Raw genomic sequence first — 17,888 nt, 5'->3', positions numbered from 1 at the left:
AAAAAAAAAAAAAAAAAAAACAGAAGGGAGAGTTGGCATGTGGATCAGTAACGCTCTCTTGAAAGATGCACCATTGTCTACAAATGCAAACACCACGATTTTATTCCTGCACTGAAAGAGAGGTGCAAAATATTACACTGAAAATTTAAAGACCGCTTAAGAAGTGGAACTACTCGGGGAAGAAACACCACGGAGTCAGAATAAAGTGTGTTTGAACACAAACTCAGATTCTGTTCACAGCTTAGCTTATTTTTTGTTGGTGATAAAACTAATGTTTGGAATATGTTTGCAGATTCTAAAACTTTTTCAGTATTCATTACTTCTAAGGCATATTCGGTAGATATATTGAATCTTTAGACTTGAAGTTGACAAATGCGTACATGTTTTCAGAACTGTCCCCTAAAGCTGGGTGATGTGGGGGGTGTTGGGGCCATCATTACTCCCATTACATGATCACTGACAGTAATACGTGCATTTTGATCTACAAACAAAGTTTAACTGACTTTATAAATGGCAATTTATTTATTTATTTTTTAATTTTGTATTTTTTTTTTCTTATGACCAGAATGTTAGATGATATCACTGAAAAAAACTGACTTCACCGAGTAGGCTTGTCATGGTAATACCGTTATAACTTAGTACGAGGGACGATTTCTAAGGTCTCTAAATTATCAAACCTTGCTGGAAAACCCGTCACAAACAATCTCCTACATGCCTTCTGTCGTCTGACTAATGGTTTAGACTTTTTTGTATTGTGCTTTCGGTTTTAGTTTGTTTAACATGTAATGTGCCCAAAACAAATATATTTTAAAACCTTTTATTTTGCCCAGAAGACCTATCGTTTCATTTCGTCATGTGACCATGATTATATGTCTTCCTACATATAAAGTTGAAATCACCTCCTGGTATTCTCCCAGCGGGGTGAGGTACTGGAGGATGAGGCGCTGCTCTATTCCAGGTGTGAGCGGGCACAGGTGGTAGTTATTTCCTATCACCCACGGGCTCATCTCAGTCCAGCTGCTGTTGGAGAGCTCACTGAAGCTGCGCTCCGGCTCTGGCTGCGAGAAGTTCAGCTTCTGCTTTACTTTGCCACCGTTCTCCTTCTTCCTCCAGTTCCTCATGCCTTCACCTGGGCTGTCCGTTTCATCCAGCTCTAAAGGGAGTGCTGCAGCGGGCTTCATCAGGCCCTTCATGCCTGTGTTACATCTCCCCAAGCTCCTCGCAGCAGACACGGGCTGCAGGTCAGTGTCAGAGTCGGTTCTTCTCGAGTCGTGATTCTCGGAGTTAGGAGCGTTAGGAGCGAACTCTCCGTCCACGGCCTCCTCGTCCAGGGGCAGCAGTGGAGCGAGACTCTTGCTTGGACGCTTACTGTCCTTCCTGTTCTCTGCCTCCTTTTCCTGAAGCTCCCTCAGTCTCTGCAGCATCAAAGGAACCTGTGACACAAACACTGATTTTTGAGCTTCCGTTCAATTATATGGACACTAAATAGCACTAATAGCATCAGTTCAAACATCAAAAAAATTCTTAGCTTCTTAGTGAAGACTGTATTCCGCCCACAAACAGCATGTTTATATTTACACTTATCAAACCATCATTAACCGTAGCTAGGGCTATCGTTCTATTCAATATCACTATCTAGGGCTACCATCTATTTAGTGCACTCATCCCTGGAAAACTTGATGGTGACAGGTCAAATGATTTTAAATAATGAGGTCTCATCAGCATAACTGAAGCAAGCAAAACATTTTCTACATCGCTGTGCTAATTTAGCTTCTTTCATATCACTGCATTCAGTCTTTCCTCTCATGCAATATGAAGTTGCATCGGTAACAAACGTAAATATAAAATGTATTATGCTTCTTCATATATTACAATGATCAAAAGCAAAAACTGTAGACATCCGTATCAAATCCAATTTCTTTAATTTTGCCTTACAATAAATACTTTTTCATCTTTATATTCACTCCATACTCTTAATTTCTACATACAAAGCCATACAGCTTTAAATAAAAAATAATAATAATTGCGTTAATGCCACTCATTTAGCTAAGACTAGATATATAATATCACGGTTTTCAGGAATATCACGATTTTATCACGATACTGTGTCATGTGGGTTTTACTATTACTATAAGGTTTTACTATAAAAACAAAGCCTTACAAAGTTACAAAATATACAATTTAAAAAATGGCAGACATTTCGGTCAAAGTGGGAGAAGATAATCCTTGTTATTATTTTACTTTTGTTACTGAAAAATATGAACAAGAAACACATTACAAGTACACATAATATACAAATAAATCAAACAGTGCTTTAGTTTTCTGGTACAGTAGGTGTATTTAGCAGGAGCATTCAAAATATTGAATGAACAAATATAAAAAAATGATGTTCATATGTTCATAGTTTCTGCTTATAGTGTACATACACTTATTACATAATCCATATGTATAGTATGTTCATAGTATACCTATCTGTATATCATGCTGATAGTATTTAAAAATCTGTAAATTATGTCCATAGTACTGCCTTATCTGTATATTTATTGTACATTTGTAACATATTGTAGACACTGTATATCCTGTACTTACTGCTTATTGCACTTCTGGTTAGATGCTAACTGCATTTCGTTGCCTTGTACCTTACATGTGCAATGACAATAAAGTTGAATCTAATCTAATCTAATCTAATATTGACAAAAAATGATATCGGGATATTTTCTGGGATTTTATCGATAATGATTAGGCAATATTTTGCTCGAGTGTTATTGTGCTAATATCTTGGGGACTCCTAAAGCTGACACCCATATTCTGTGTACTGGTCAGTTCACAGCACTGATAGAAATTAATCTTTTTCAACAAGTTTAAATTTATTTTTACCTTTTATGGGCATTTAAAGCAATTTTTTGTGCATCATCTTTTGAGTCAAATGCTTACATTTAATCAGTTAATTACAATAATAATAATAATAATAATAAGAAGAAGATGATATTTTGGCTGTTTCCCAAACAAATGAAATCAGCATCAACAAAATTCATCTTTGCAATGCAGACAAAACACAGAAGTTGCATCTGAGGTGGCATTTAGATGCATTTACATACTGTTTAATGTAGCTCATTTAGAAGCTCAGTTACAAATGCATAAATAATGTTTTGATATTTTAAACAAAATGTTGAATACTGATATTTTAAATGATTTTTAAAAAATGAAGAGATACTTTAAATGTGAAATTAAAACCGCCAGTAGGTGGCAGCAATTCACTTTCAATAAGTGAGTCATTGCGATTGAACCGAATCATTTAAACGGTTGATTAATTCACAGGAACAAAACACAGTCTAAAACGTAAATCTCTTAATATGAATTTCTTGTTTATTAAACTGTATAAAATCAATACCACATTTGAAATCATGTTGATTTTTGGAGAAAAGAAACGGCACTCTTTGTGTGATACTGATTAACTATATGAAATGATATATACACATTTTCTGCCCCCATATCTTGAATATTGTGATCATTCTAAGTGTATTTTAATAGACTGAATCATGCAGCGAAAGAGCACTCTCTAAATGCGAACGCGCACTAGTCTAACCTTCTAGACTACTAGTTAAAACAACAATTATGATATTATCACAGACGATATGTATCGCACACCCCTAAGCACGATACTACGATATTTCTTCAAAAGCAGAAAATCGTCGTATCACACACCCCTAGCTAAGAATCAGGGCTGTCACAGATCTAATGCACACGTGTCACGGAGTGATTTATTCCAGCGTTTAGAAGTGCATTGCTCCTGGACTCACCAGCACAGAGTTTTCCTCGCGATAGTTGGCGGCGATGTCCTGGTTCTCCATGGCTCCTGCCAGCAGGCCTGTGGCGTAGATTCGGAGGGGCTGCTCTGCCTCCTGAGCCCATTTAAACAATCGCTCCACAATCCCCTCCTGCCATGGACACACACACACATGCAGCTGTGAGGCTACATAACCCATGATCTGATTGTGAAGAGAGAAATACAAGGCTCAAAGTACCTTCTCTTGAAAGACCACAGCCGTCTCAAGGCCAGGCATGATGTTCAACAGCAGTCTGCATGCAGCCGTGTTCAGCGCCACCTCACGGCTACTCATCACGTATGAGTTCACAAGCTATTAAAGCACAGAAATAAACCAAACACTCAAAGAGTCAGCCAAACCAAAGAGGGCTGCTTGGCTTACTTACAGCAGCATACGTTCATACTCTGCATCAAAATATATTTGTAGGGCCAGGCAACAGGATGACATATATCACGTGACATTAATAACGAATCAATCCAATATCATATTGAGGTAATTAAATGTCTGTGCAGGATTCTGCGTGCAGGACTGTGTAGTTATTGGCATTTAGAAGGGATAAAGAAATGCACAAGTACTGAGCTCTCTTTCATGGCTTATCGCTCTTAGAACGATCACACACACACACACACACATGCGCTGCTCGTCAGTGAACAACGGCTCTGTGTAGTTAATGCTGCTCAATGTGAAAGCACGCACGTGATGGAGATCGTGCAGCCCTAATGTAAACACAGCCAGTTATGTCTTCAGCGACTGTAAACAGCTTGGATAAAAAAAAAACGGATCTGTACATATACTGGAGCTCAGATTTGGTCTTAAAGTGACAGCAACCTAATAAACCTGCTGTCGGTGTCAATATTAAAATTGTAATAATTAAAACTGGTGACTGCAGAGAGACTTTAAGCAGCCCTTCACATATAGACAAGATACAAAAATCTCTACTTATAGACACTTTATATAAAGCGCCACAGCACCCAGTAGAAATATTATTCAAACAAAATATAACAAGACTATAACAGTTATTTTAGTTTAGTCTTTTATTTATTTATTAGTCCTACATGACTTAATGTTTGGCATCAATATTTTATTTTCCAAACGGTCTGTCAACTTAAGACATAACCAATTCTTTACATGTGCACTCACAAAGACTGGCATTTGGACATTTATAATAACAATAATATTAATTATTATAATAACAATATTCACATAAAATGGATAAAGTGTGTAACCAGTGAGCATGTGCAAGTGTTGGGCTGTGCATGGTTAACCACCGAGCTGGTACTCGCTACTGAAATGCATTCAATTCAATCCATGATGGAAATGTGAATTCAGTCACAATTCAAAACATAACATGATTATGCATCCACCTTACCGCATTCATAAAGTCATCATTCTTGAACAAGATTTTCAACAGGTGTCCCAGCATGCACTCTGGGTCTGCCCGCCCTTCAGAGCAAAACAAGAAAAAGTCAGAGTTATGATATCTATATCCGGGAGACAACACAGCAGTAAAGTAATGATGAGTCCAGTGTAAGGGTGTTAGACATGATCACCTGGATGGCGGTCATCAAACGGGTCAGGATCAGCCTTGTGATACTCCTCCGTCTCCCTTTCAACAAGCTCCGAAATCCTGCAGAAATCAAAACAAGTATCAACACACCACTAACATGACCACATTAACACTTGAGAGGCATTCATAAATAAACTCATTTTCTGTTCTAGATGGATTAGCATGATCTAGTTTTTTAATTATGCTACTGACATCAATTGATCCAAACTAAAGTTTTGGAGGTGCAACACCTAAGATACGAGTGCAAAAATGTCCCTTTACTTTAAACATTCCAATAAACAAGAAGTTAAAATTGTCAACTTTTAGACACAATATTTTCAATATTGAATGTTTTGCTCAATTTCGCAAACTCAAAAATGAACCCATGGTTTTAAACAAATCGAGTGACTCAATGATTTAGTGACTCATTCGTAAAGTTTGAACGAATCGAAAAAACTAAACAGATATGCGATTATTTAGATTAATCAATCGGCACGTCACGTAATTAATTAAATTAAAAATTGAAATTGCTGGAGAGCCCTAATTCTCATGCATAAGAATGCAACAGCAGAACTTCAGCTGGGGCCTCGTGTATAAAACTTTATGTAGATTTCATCCTAAATGTGTGTGTAAAAAGTTTTCAGATTTATAAAGCCATGCGTACGCCAGAACCTGTGCAAAATTGCCTTTGTAATACCCAGTTGGCGGAAGATTGTGCGTACGTGCATCTCCACCCCGTCTCCTCCCCGAAACAACCATATATGGAGCTCACAACACCTAGTTTTAATATGCATAACCTCATCTGCATATCCTTCCCATGCATATTCCATCCACGTGACACCATGTTTAACGCAGTTAACACCGTCTGTGTTCCAAAGCCATCAGACGAATCAAGTATACATTAATTATCCTTATTCGCGCAAAAGTATTTTCTCAGAACATGAGTTTTGCTATTTAGAACACAATTTAAAACAGAATTGTCATACGCTAAGCAATCCTCGCTGTAATTAAAACATGAAGAAAATTGTTCGAAAGCAGCACATCCACTGCAAATATTTCTGTTTCAATTCATATACAAATGTTGTAATATCTGGATAATAATTTCATGGAATTTCAGTGCTTAACTTCATTATTCAGAGTGACATTCAATCTAAACGTGTATGTCAAATAGACTTTAAAATCAATCTGTTTGTTCCTTATTTCGCTCACTCCAGTAAAAGAGTGCGCACGTCTAGTTTGTGTTTTATAAATCCCGATATGAGCGTGGAAAATTGCGTATGCACATTTCCATGCCCATTTTGTGCATATGCAGCATTTATACATCAGACCCCAGGTGTCCTTTAGCGAGATGTATTTAAGGTCTGGTGGCAAGTCTAACGCAGTGTTGTACAGTAACTGTTGATGTGAGGTCAGGTGACACTGCACAGGCTCGTCTACAGTAACTGATGCAGGGTCAGGTGATACAGTGCAGTAACAGTAAGTGTTAATGTGGGGTGAGTGCAGCATTTCTCACTTGGTCAGTATGTTGAGCAGTTCACTTGTGCCTCCCTGCTGTTCTCTCTCCCACTGCTCCAGCAGAGCGCTCAGCTCCGCTTTAGAGTCCACGCTGCCATCCCCGGCAGACGCCATCGGCCTACAGAGAGAGAGAGAGAGAGAGCGAGAGAGCGAGAGAGATTTTTAATTCTTTGAAAAAATGTAGGTTATAAAAATATTATAAAGAAAGATCCTAAATGAAACTTCTTAATTTATCCAATGAAGATGTTTTTGATAAAATTGTTGCTACATACAGCAACAGATTTATCATTCTGCAGTTTGTTTTGTATTTATTGTATAAACATACATTTTCATTATGTCATGCAAAATTATGTAGACAGAGAGAGAGAGAGAGAGAGAGAGAGACGAAGACCACCTCAGGGCTTCTTACAGAACAACACCTGATGTACATTCTGGCTTGCTGTGCAGTTTTAGGGGCCATGATGTATGTCCTGACAGGAATATAACTTCAGATAACATCACTAATGAAGTGCAGAGTGGAGGAAGTCTTGCTTAGCTTAAGAAAGCAAGGGATTGCACTAATATTCCTGTGATCAACCTGAATAAACCTATGAATACATCAATAAGCTATTTATTAACGTTAGGTGGTTTTGTGTCAGAAGTTGAACAAGAATGAAGTGCTTGTACTTCAGGTTTACAAGAATCAAAGACCCACCAGAAACACCTGCTAATGAAAAGCGAGCGTCTGGACAATAAAGCGGTTCAGAAACACTAAACAATCATACAGTACATTAGTATTTTGAATGTTTACAGGGCGATTACGCGCGGCAATTTTACAGTACATCACCACACGCTTCCTACACTCACATTTAATAAGACATGCATTAAAATCCCACATAAACTCAACAAACCCTGCATGTAAACAGTGTTCCTAATGTCATGTGCCACAAAGTGTGGTATTGAGCACGCGACGACTCACCTTTAGCGCACACAAACGCACCGCCGCGAAATCACTAGCAGCTCTAAACGACAACACGAGCGACACAGACGCGTCACAGGCTGTTATAACCTCATGAATAATGCGCTTAAGAGCTCATGTCACTCGTGTCTGTCTTTAGCAATGTGCTGCAACTTTATGATGGCGATCTCAAAGCACGTCATAACCCGGCGACGACAGGAACTCGTCAATGACGTCAGGAGCAAGTTTAAAAGCCCGCATTGTTTTACGGAAGGCGCACAAAGCCAAAAGCCTGCACTGTTTTATGGAAGGCGTGCAGAGCCAAAAGCCCGCCCGCGTTAAGGCGGCAATTTGGAACACGTCTCTTTTGTATATTCTGGCTGTGTTAAAACGCCATTTCCGCAGCATTTCTTTAGTACCTGTAAAGTCACAGTTTCTCCGTGGTTTTACCTGGTTCATTTACAATGTTAAAACATGTTAAAAACATACTAGCAGCATGCTAATAATGCGAGAAACATGCTAATAACATGCTAATTATGCAAACAACATGTTAGTAACATGCTAATCATGCTAGAAACATGCTAATCATGTTAGCAACATGATATCAATATGCTAGTCATGCTAAAAACATGCTAGTAACTTACTAATCATGCTAGTGTGTGTGTGTGTGTGTGTGTGTGTGTGTGTGTGAGAGAGAGAGAGTGTGTGTGTGTGTTTGTTTAAGATTTAACTTTATACTGTGCTTTTCTTCAATTTGGGTATGTGAGTGTTTTATTCTACTTTGTTCTTAGGTAGTTGATGTTAGCATTTTATCATATTTGAGATATAAATGTTTCCCTGTTCATATATGTACTTATATGTTCAGAAATTAATTAAATAAATAAACTCATGAAGAAAAATAAATAACTGGACTTTTGTTGGATTTGGATAGCCTAAAATAATTGTGAAATTGTTGTACTCATTATTATCAACTTATGTTTTATTTCATTTATAGTTATGTATTCTTTGTCTATTTTAATTCTGTTATTTTAATGTAGTTTTACTATAATAATACATTCAATTTACAGATGTTTTCATGAAAATGTAGTCTATTAAATGTAATTTACAAATAATTAAATTCTGTTAAATATGAAGGGTGAAGGGTCTGTATAATTTTTAACATTTTGTATATATGTTGAAGCAATGCAAAGTTATGAGCAAATCCATCTGGTGTCATTTGTTTTTCGTGAATTGACCTATTACTACTGAAAGCATTGTCTAAACCTGACTACATAAACCACATGACCCAAAATCCTATCTATCTATCTATCTATCTATCTGTCTGTCTGTCTGTCTCTCTCTCTCTGTCTGTCTCTCTCTCTGTCAGTCAGTCAGTCAGTCTGTCAGTCAGTCAGTCAGTCAGTCAGTCTGTCTGTCTGTCTGTCTGTCTGTCTGTCTGTCTGACTAAACCCTCCACCACCCCCTTCTCTTGAAGAACGTAACACTGTCTATCCTGTTTTTGTCTACCCATTTATCTGTTAACCCGTTTGTCTAATTTTCTTGTTATCTGTTTGTTTATCCATTTATATATAATCTACCTTTCTATCAGTCTTTGTCAACCTTTTTCCTTCCTGGATATCTTTCTGTTTTTCTATGTACTGTTTTATGTGTGTGTATGTCTGTCTGTCTATCTATCTACTAGTTTTATCTGTCTGCTCAGGTATGTATGTATCATTCACAATGCTGCTGAATGTGGCCGAAATCAGTTTCTTTTTTTTTTACCTTCCAGAGATGTGCCACATATTTGTTAAGCGGGTGTCGGTGTGAACAGCACAAATCATGCTGCATTTAACATTTTTAAATGTGACCTATATCTATTTCCATTCTTGGATTTTATGTGGTCCTTTAAATGCAACATTCGTCATGGTTGCATATTTGACTTTTCGTAGTGAGAACCGGAAATGAAAGAACCTTCTTGAAACAGTTTTTTCAGACACTTTGGTAAATTTCTCAAATCATCCATAACATTTGCTAACAAATTATACAAACAGCACTAGCAATGGATTACCTTCAAACGCCTGTAACTTGCTCAAAATAGTTCATCTCTCAAAATAAACTGTTTGTCAATGAACATACCAATGCATTAAATATAGTTAACAAATGGAACCTTAATGTATAGTGTTTGTAAAGTGTAGATAGATAGATATAGATGGATAGATAGCTGTTCTTTTTAACTTTTTATCCATCAAAGAATCCTGAAAAAAGTTTCACAGGCTCCAAAAATTATTAAGCAGCACAACTGTTTCCAACACTGATAATACATTAGCATATCAGAATGATTTCTGAAGGATCGCGTAGACTGGAGTAATGGCTGATGAATATTCAGCTTTGATCGCAGGAATAAATAATAAAACATTTAACCCTCAGGCAATGGAAAGTTTTTCATGTTCAGTACGTGTTTTTTTTTGTTTTTTTTTAATGATTGCAACCAATGTTTGAAAAGTATCAAAGAACAGTCCAATAAGGTGTGGGAGACACTATCAAGCACCATTTGAAGACAGAACTTCCTTTTCTGACACATGGTCACAGGAGCACATGACGTGAGAAGGTGGCAACATTATTTGCTTTAGTAATCTTATTTAAAATGACATTAAATGTACATAAAAACATGTATGAAGGTGTAGAGAAGACTTGTGTCAGGTTTTATTATTTTTATTTTATTTTGCATGTTCAGAAATTCCATTTTTCTTTTCGTTGCTTCAGGGCAACATTGTGTCCATGACTCCCACCGCTAACCAGGATTTCCCATAGACAATACATACGGTGCACAGGAACACCCCAAGTGATGTGCAAAAAGTTCAACATGCAGCAGAGAAAAAGTGCTTTTTGAAGTTTCACACAAAATGAAATCTCATTACATGAAGTACATGATACGACACATCAGGGCTGGGCAACTTTGGTCCCTTTGGAGGGCCACTGTCCTGCAGAGTTACGTAGCGCCAACCCTAATCCAAAGTGACTGAGAAAAACTGTAATGACTTATGCAATTAACTAATGCCTAGGCATTTTGGGTGTTAAAACTTTTCAACAGAGAACCAGTATAATATATTTTGATCAATATGGCATAAGCAATTGATAATGTAGGAAACAGCAGACAATTGTACGTTGGCAATTTGTTCAAAAGAACGATAAAATGCTTTTATGATGTGCATAGTTGACTAGATGATGTGGAGACTGAAAAAATAGTTTTGAGAATTTCAGTTGTGATCTGAGAAATGCACTGTAAAAAAAAAAACAACTGAGAAAAACCTGTAACTAGATATGTAATTTCTGCATGCCTCAATTTGTCACTTGCAATGAACATCATGCCAGGGTGGATTGATGTACGCATGTCAGATTTGGGCCACAATCAAGTGTGGTGTGAACAAAGTTTCTCAAGTGGTGTGAACAAAGTTTCTCAATCTCTTTCGCTATCTATCAGTGTACACTACCAGTCAAACATGTGGACAGACTGGAATGAATTTACGATCTTCCGTATCTTTTGTTTCATTGTGAAATAGTTATGTAATAATAGTCCTTTCATTTAATTGCTTTCACAGTATACTTTTACCAATTAAAATATGTCTAATTTACCTCTTTAAATAAACACATCAGTTGGACCGAATAGTGCAGGACAAGAAATTAATTTAAATAGGATCCCAGGTTGATGGTTTGAGAATTTGCTATAAGATATAAGCTCAAGAATATGATATGAGCTTTGATGTTTTATGATTTACATGTTCTTTTAGTATGTAATACACCAATATGTGTTTATTCATAGTTTTGATGATGGAAATAAGTAGTGTCTGAACTTGTAGACTGGTTGTGCAGCTCTGTCACTTGTTCACTATAGACTGGATCTGTTTCTACATTTTCAAGTTCACCTACCATCAGTGATTTCAATAAGGAAAATGTTCATACCAGTTCCATCGCTGCACATCCTTACGGCTGCGAGTCTGATGTGGAACCGATGAACAAAGAGGCCCCTGGATTCCCTTTGAGCATTTAATCATCTTTCAGAAGAGCTGGCTAGAGTCGTGTTACATGACAAACCTTTTGCAGTTGAGATGCTTCGAAGATCAGCCTTCTAAGACATCATAAGTGCGAAGCGTTCTAAACGACCCCCCCGGAGATTTGCTTAGGGCCCCCCATAACATAAACAAGGCCACTGAATTCTATTAACCCTCTGGTGTTGTTCGGTCATTTTAGACAGGAAAACAAAAAAATGTAACAAAAAATAAATCGTGGACTTGATTCGGAAAATCTAAATGGTCGTAAAAAAAAAAAAAATCACATGTGTTGGTCGCGGTCAAAAATGAATGGGAAATATGCAATATGCATTTTCTCAAGCCAACATAGCTAATAACTTCAGAAACGTTAGTGTGGATAATGAATGCAGGAGAAGGGGAGAGATACTGTGTGTGTCTGTGTGCTGGAGTTAAACCGAATACAATGTTTATATCTCGTTTCAGATGATGAGAGAGATGAGGACTACTGGCCAACTGAGAAAAACCTGTAACTAGATATGTAATTTCTGCATGCCTCAATTTGTCACTTGCAATGAACATCATGCCAGGGTGGATTGATGTACGCATGTCAGATTTGGGCCACAATCAAGTGTGGTGTGAACAAAGTTTCTCAAGTGGTGTGAACAAAGTTTCTCAATCTCTTTCGCTATCTATCAGTGTACACTACCAGTCAAACATGTGGACAGACTGGAATGAATTTACGATCTTCCGTATCTTTTGTTTCATTGTGAAATAGTTATGTAATAATAGTCCTTTCATTTAATTGCTTTCACAGTATACTTTTACCAATTAAAATATGTCTAATTTACCTCTTTAAATAAACACATCAGTTGGACCGAATAGTGCAGGACAAGAAATTAATTTAAATAGGATCCCAGGTTGATGGTTTGAGAATTTGCTATAAGATATAAGCTCAAGAATATGATATGAGCTTTGATGTTTTATGATTTACATGTTCTTTTAGTATGTAATACACCAATATGTGTTTATTCATAGTTTTGATGATGGAAATAAGTAGTGTCTGAACTTGTAGACTGGTTGTGCAGCTCTGTCACTTGTTCACTATAGACTGGATCTGTTTCTACATTTTCAAGTTCACCTACCATCAGTGATTTCAATAAGGAAAATGTTCATACCAGTTCCATCGCTGCACATCCTTACGGCTGCGAGTCTGATGTGGAACCGATGAACAAAGAGGCCCCTGGATTCCCTTTGAGCATTTAATCATCTTTCAGAAGAGCTGGCTAGAGTCGTGTTACATGACAAACCTTTTGCAGTTGAGATGCTTCGAAGATCAGCCTTCTAAGACATCATAAGTGCGAAGCGTTCTAAACGACCCCCCCGGAGATTTGCTTAGGGCCCCCCATAACATAAACAAGGCCACTGAATTCTATTAACCCTCTGGTGTTGTTCGGTCATTTTAGACAGGAAAACAAAAAAATGTAACAAAAAATAAATCGTGGACTTGATTCGGAAAATCTAAATGGTCGTAAAAAAAAAAAAAATCACATGTGTTGGTCGCGGTCAAAAATGAATGGGAAATATGCAATATGCATTTTCTCAAGCCAACATAGCTAATAACTTCAGAAACGTTAGTGTGGATAATGAATGCAGGAGAAGGGGAGAGATACTGTGTGTGTCTGTGTGCTGGAGTTAAACCGAATACAATGTTTATATCTCGTTTCAGATGATGAGAGAGATGAGGACTACTGGCCAGCCTTGTGGACTGAAAGTCAGGCTAGGGAATTTAAAAACAGGCGCTCTTAAATGTGCATGGAAAATTGCCAGCTGATAAAACCTGTGCTCCATGGACCATATTCATATAACATGCAACACTAAACAGTAGAAAATCAGTCCAGTCTCCCCAGCTGTAAATGTCATTGGCTGTTAAAGTCTTGTGTTGCTTATAAAAAATTGACATGTTGATATCACATAAGCAGTCTTTCAGAATACTCTCAGTTATGTGTAGATGCATACTGTATGCATAAGTGAGTGTGGGAGGGAAAAATCAGAGTAAACTCACTACAAAAAACTAGACTACACCACTGTTCATGATGCAGACGTGCACAGCAATGAAAGGGTGACACTCTAAAATATCAAGAGTGCAAAACAGACACAAAATCAGATTCAATAATCTCTGATAAAGCATTCCTGTTCATTTTTTTTTACTTTGATGTTGTGTGTATAAAATGTCTTTCTCTGTGTTCAGGTTTGACTGTAGTAAAAATGCAAAAACTGACATTTCAAACCAACATTTTAAACAAAAAAAAATCTAAAGTTGTCTTTGAGAACGTCTAAATATGTATCCAAATCCAAAACCTAAAAAAAAAAAAAAAAAACATTTATGTCTAAAAACAATAAATGTCTTCCGCCATTTTGGAGAGTACCCCAGAACATAACCAGCGTTGTTTATGTTTAGCATGCGCGCGCTGATTACGTTGATTATGCTCTGGGTCAGGGGCGTCGCTATTGGGGGAAAAGGGTGACAGAGTGCATAGGGCCCAGAGGTTTGTGAGGCCCCAAGCGATCCCCCCCGTGCTAGCTAACTGTGCTAGCTAACCATGTGCTGATTAGCATCTTTGAGCTAGGTTCAAAACTATCTAAAATTGTCCCTACCGAAACATTTGGTGGAGCTTTTTGGGTTTTATTCCATAGAATTGTCACTACCAAAACAGTCAAAAGGGAACACATAATCCTCATGTTTGGGGGAAATAAACACAATTTTAGTACAGTTATGCATTTTTTTGTATTGTAGTATGTTTTAGTATGCAAGTTAAAATTCTGTAATGTGGTCGCTACCAAAGCATTACTGTCACTACCGAAACATGGGATGTTTTGTCAAAAATAAAGTATACTGGATTATCAACTAAGATGTTATGATAGTTTTCGGTTCAGTGTATATTCAATCTAATGAACCCTTAACTTTGAAATCAGTATGATCAACGTTTTGCCTTTTACAAAGAAAAATTGGATTCAAAATACAAATCTCATAAATTACACTTGAAATATTGTAAAAAAATTGAATTGCCATGGATTTACCTCTGAAACATTTTTTAGTAAAAATAGCAAAAAATATATATTTTCAATCTAGATGTAAGCAAAATCTTAATAGGTCAATATAACCCTTCTAATTAAATTATTATTACTTTGTTTCGGTAGTGACAAATTTGGGGAGAGGACAAATATTCCCAAACTTTCTGAAAATACAATATGAGAATTAACTGCACAATAAATGTGTACCTTGGATATTATTCAATTTGCATACATACACATTTTGTCAAGACGTTTCCAACTCTGGCTTTGGACCAATTCTGTAGAATGGCTCATATAAGCCCATCTCCTACACCACAGGTGTGATTGACAGGGAAAGCTGTGAAGCAAGCTGAACAAACTCTGGCTTTCAGAGGAGGTTTAGAGTTGACACAATGCTCGATAAAAACGTTCTCTATCAACCCAGTGTTTGATCCAGCCAATCACATGCAGAGCGCCAGTTAGATTCATTTCTCGTTCTGGTTGTCATGAAAAATATATTTTATTCAAATGCATTTACAAGTAGGGAGTAGGGAAACAGAATATATACCAAGGCAGCTGAAAAAAAGCGTGTGTGTGTGTGTGTGTGTGTGTGTGTACGAGTGTGTCTGTGTGTGAGCGTGTGTGTGAGTGTGTGTGTGTGTGAGCATGTGTGTGTATGAGTGTGTGAGTGAGTGTGTGTGAGCGTGTGTGTGTGTATGTGTGAGTGTACGAGTGTGCGTGTGTGTGTGTGTGTGTGTCACTTTGCTCACTGCTGACTGGTCCAGTTTGGGGTTGTGATCCCACACCCAGAATAAAACCAATATAGATAGAAAATAAGTAATTATATAAATAGAAAACTGAAGAGATTAGCCATGTGAGTTACCAAAAGTGATGAACATCTGAAGAAGAGATGAAATTACCTGGGTAGCCCCTGAAACCTTGGTGAAGTGGGCCACTGGACTGTAACTGTATGTATGGATGTATTTTCCTTATTCTTTCAGGGAACGTGTTTTTGATGCATTGAGGCACCTGCCAGGAATGGACTATCATTATTACCCTTACACTCAGAAGCCAGGCAAAATGGAGGCAAAAAAGAGGAAATCTGAATTATATGTATACTGCACAAAAATAATAATAAAATAAAGCAAAAAGCCCCAAGAAGCCGTGGTTTACAGTGAATTTAGGATCTGATCATCTCCCTGTATTTCAGCATCAATTTTTAGAGTGACAGATTCTCCCTCCATTACTGACACCGTCTTCTCTTCATCTGTTACAGCAGCACACAGAAACAGAGAAATGAGGAGAATGTAAGTGAATGAGCAAATTGACATGTTGTTAGGCACAGTGCGAAGCGGAGTGCCTAAAACCTCCTTAGCTGTTATAAATTCATTGTAAACCACGGCTTCACGAGGCTTATTGCTTTTATAAAATGGTTATTCCATACACGTAGTAAGGTTTCACAAAATAAAACGGAGCAAATAAAGTGTACTGATATTAATAAAAACAGTATTCTTCCGCCAAACAATGTAGTTCCTCAGAAACAGTTGTGGTTGCTACAAAGTGGTTGCTGAGCAACACACGGAAGTAAACAAAGGTGTGTGTTCGTAGAGTAATTTACAACAGCTTTGAACCCGGCTCAGCCAATCAGAATCAAGCACTGGAACTCTCCGTTTTATAATTCATATTTTAGCCATACATGTATGTATTTACTAATGTATTTATTAAATTAGTAATCATTGCATTTATTTATTCTTTTATTTACCGTTCTGCAGTTTAGTTCCAACCCTGATCAAACACACCGGCTTGTAAAAGTGTAATGATATTAATAAAAACAGTATTCTTCCACCAAACAATGTAGCTCCTCAGAAACAGTTGTGGTTGCTACAAAGTGGTTGCCGAGCAACACACGGACGTAAACAAAGGTGTGTTACTTTGTAGAGTAATTTACAACAGCTTCGGCTCAGCCAATCAGAATCAAGCACTGGAACTCTCCGTTTTATAATTCATATTTTAGCCATACATGTATGTATTTACTAATGTATTTATTAAATTAGTAATCATTGCATTTATTTATTCTTTTATTTACCGTTCTGCAGTTTAGTTCCAACCCTGATCAAACACACCGGCTTGTAATGTTCTAGTAATTCAGAAGATCTAGAAAAATGTGTTTTAGGACTCCTATATTTTTAGGGGGGAAAACCCCGGAAGAACACACAATATTATCTGTTACGACACTGCCGTTCACACATTCTGGATATATATATATATATATATATATATAAAAAACTGACACGGTCATGTATCTTGAAGTGTTTAGTGACATAAAGACACTCTCAATCAGTCTTTACCAAAGGTGTACAAATAAATGAATTCAACACACCTGAAGCAGCTAATCAAGCTCTTCAGACCCACTAGAAGCTTCCAGGTGAGCGTGCTGGAGCTGAACTCTAGGAGCAGGACGCTGGGAGTTTTGGTAGAAGCTTAGACTTTCCAAGTTCCTCTGAGCACAAAATTCATTGTCAATTTTATTCATTGGTAAGACACAAAAAACCAAACCATAAATTTATGCTTATAAAACAGTTCAATATTTACTGCAAAATATTTTTTTGTAAAACTTGAAAAAAAGGTGACAAAAACAACAAAATAAATATAGGAAATGGACAGTAAGGCCAACATCCGAACTCCACATAATGAACTGTATAAACAATTTGTAACTTTTTTTTTTTTTTTGCTTAAATAATTTGAAAATGGCAAACCATTTCTGTAGTTCATTATCATGTGTTTGCCCTTACCTGCTGACAACTCACATATATTTTTACTTTTGAATGATGATTATGTACAGCACAAACAATATTATTAAAACTATCTAAACAAATGAATTCTGGATTGTCAATATTCTACATGAAGAGACCATCAAAAAACAACAACAAAAACATTGTGATTGAATTCTGAATTTCTCTTCAAATTCACTGTTTCTGATGTTAATTTGACTTCACTATTGGAGA

General features: G+C 37.0%; 1 protein-coding gene across 1 annotated transcript in view; it reads right to left on the bottom strand.

The window, feature by feature from the left end:
- The window catches only part of LOC107697997 (protein VPRBP-like), a 50,527-nt gene that overhangs the window by 31,428 nt on the left and 1,211 nt on the right, over positions 1–17,888 (bottom strand). The window contains exons 2-7 of the mRNA XM_016498900.1: positions 6,887–7,011; positions 5,378–5,454; positions 5,197–5,270; positions 4,026–4,139; positions 3,801–3,938; positions 900–1,433 (exon numbers count right to left, since the gene is read on the bottom strand). Of these exons, the coding sequence (XP_016354386.1) occupies positions 900–1,433; positions 3,801–3,938; positions 4,026–4,139; positions 5,197–5,270; positions 5,378–5,454; positions 6,887–7,002 (1,053 nt within the window). The 5' untranslated portion in view covers positions 7,003–7,011. The remainder of the gene's footprint in view (positions 1–899; positions 1,434–3,800; positions 3,939–4,025; positions 4,140–5,196; positions 5,271–5,377; positions 5,455–6,886; positions 7,012–17,888) is intronic.

Source organism: Sinocyclocheilus anshuiensis, unplaced genomic scaffold, assembly GCF_001515605.1.
Source record: "Sinocyclocheilus anshuiensis isolate Anshui unplaced genomic scaffold, SAMN03320099.WGS_v1.1 scaffold1950, whole genome shotgun sequence".
Taxonomy (NCBI): Eukaryota; Metazoa; Chordata; class Actinopteri; order Cypriniformes; family Cyprinidae; genus Sinocyclocheilus; species Sinocyclocheilus anshuiensis.
The sequence above is the reverse complement of the archived record's forward strand: the minus strand, read 5'-3'. Positions and strand labels throughout refer to the sequence as shown.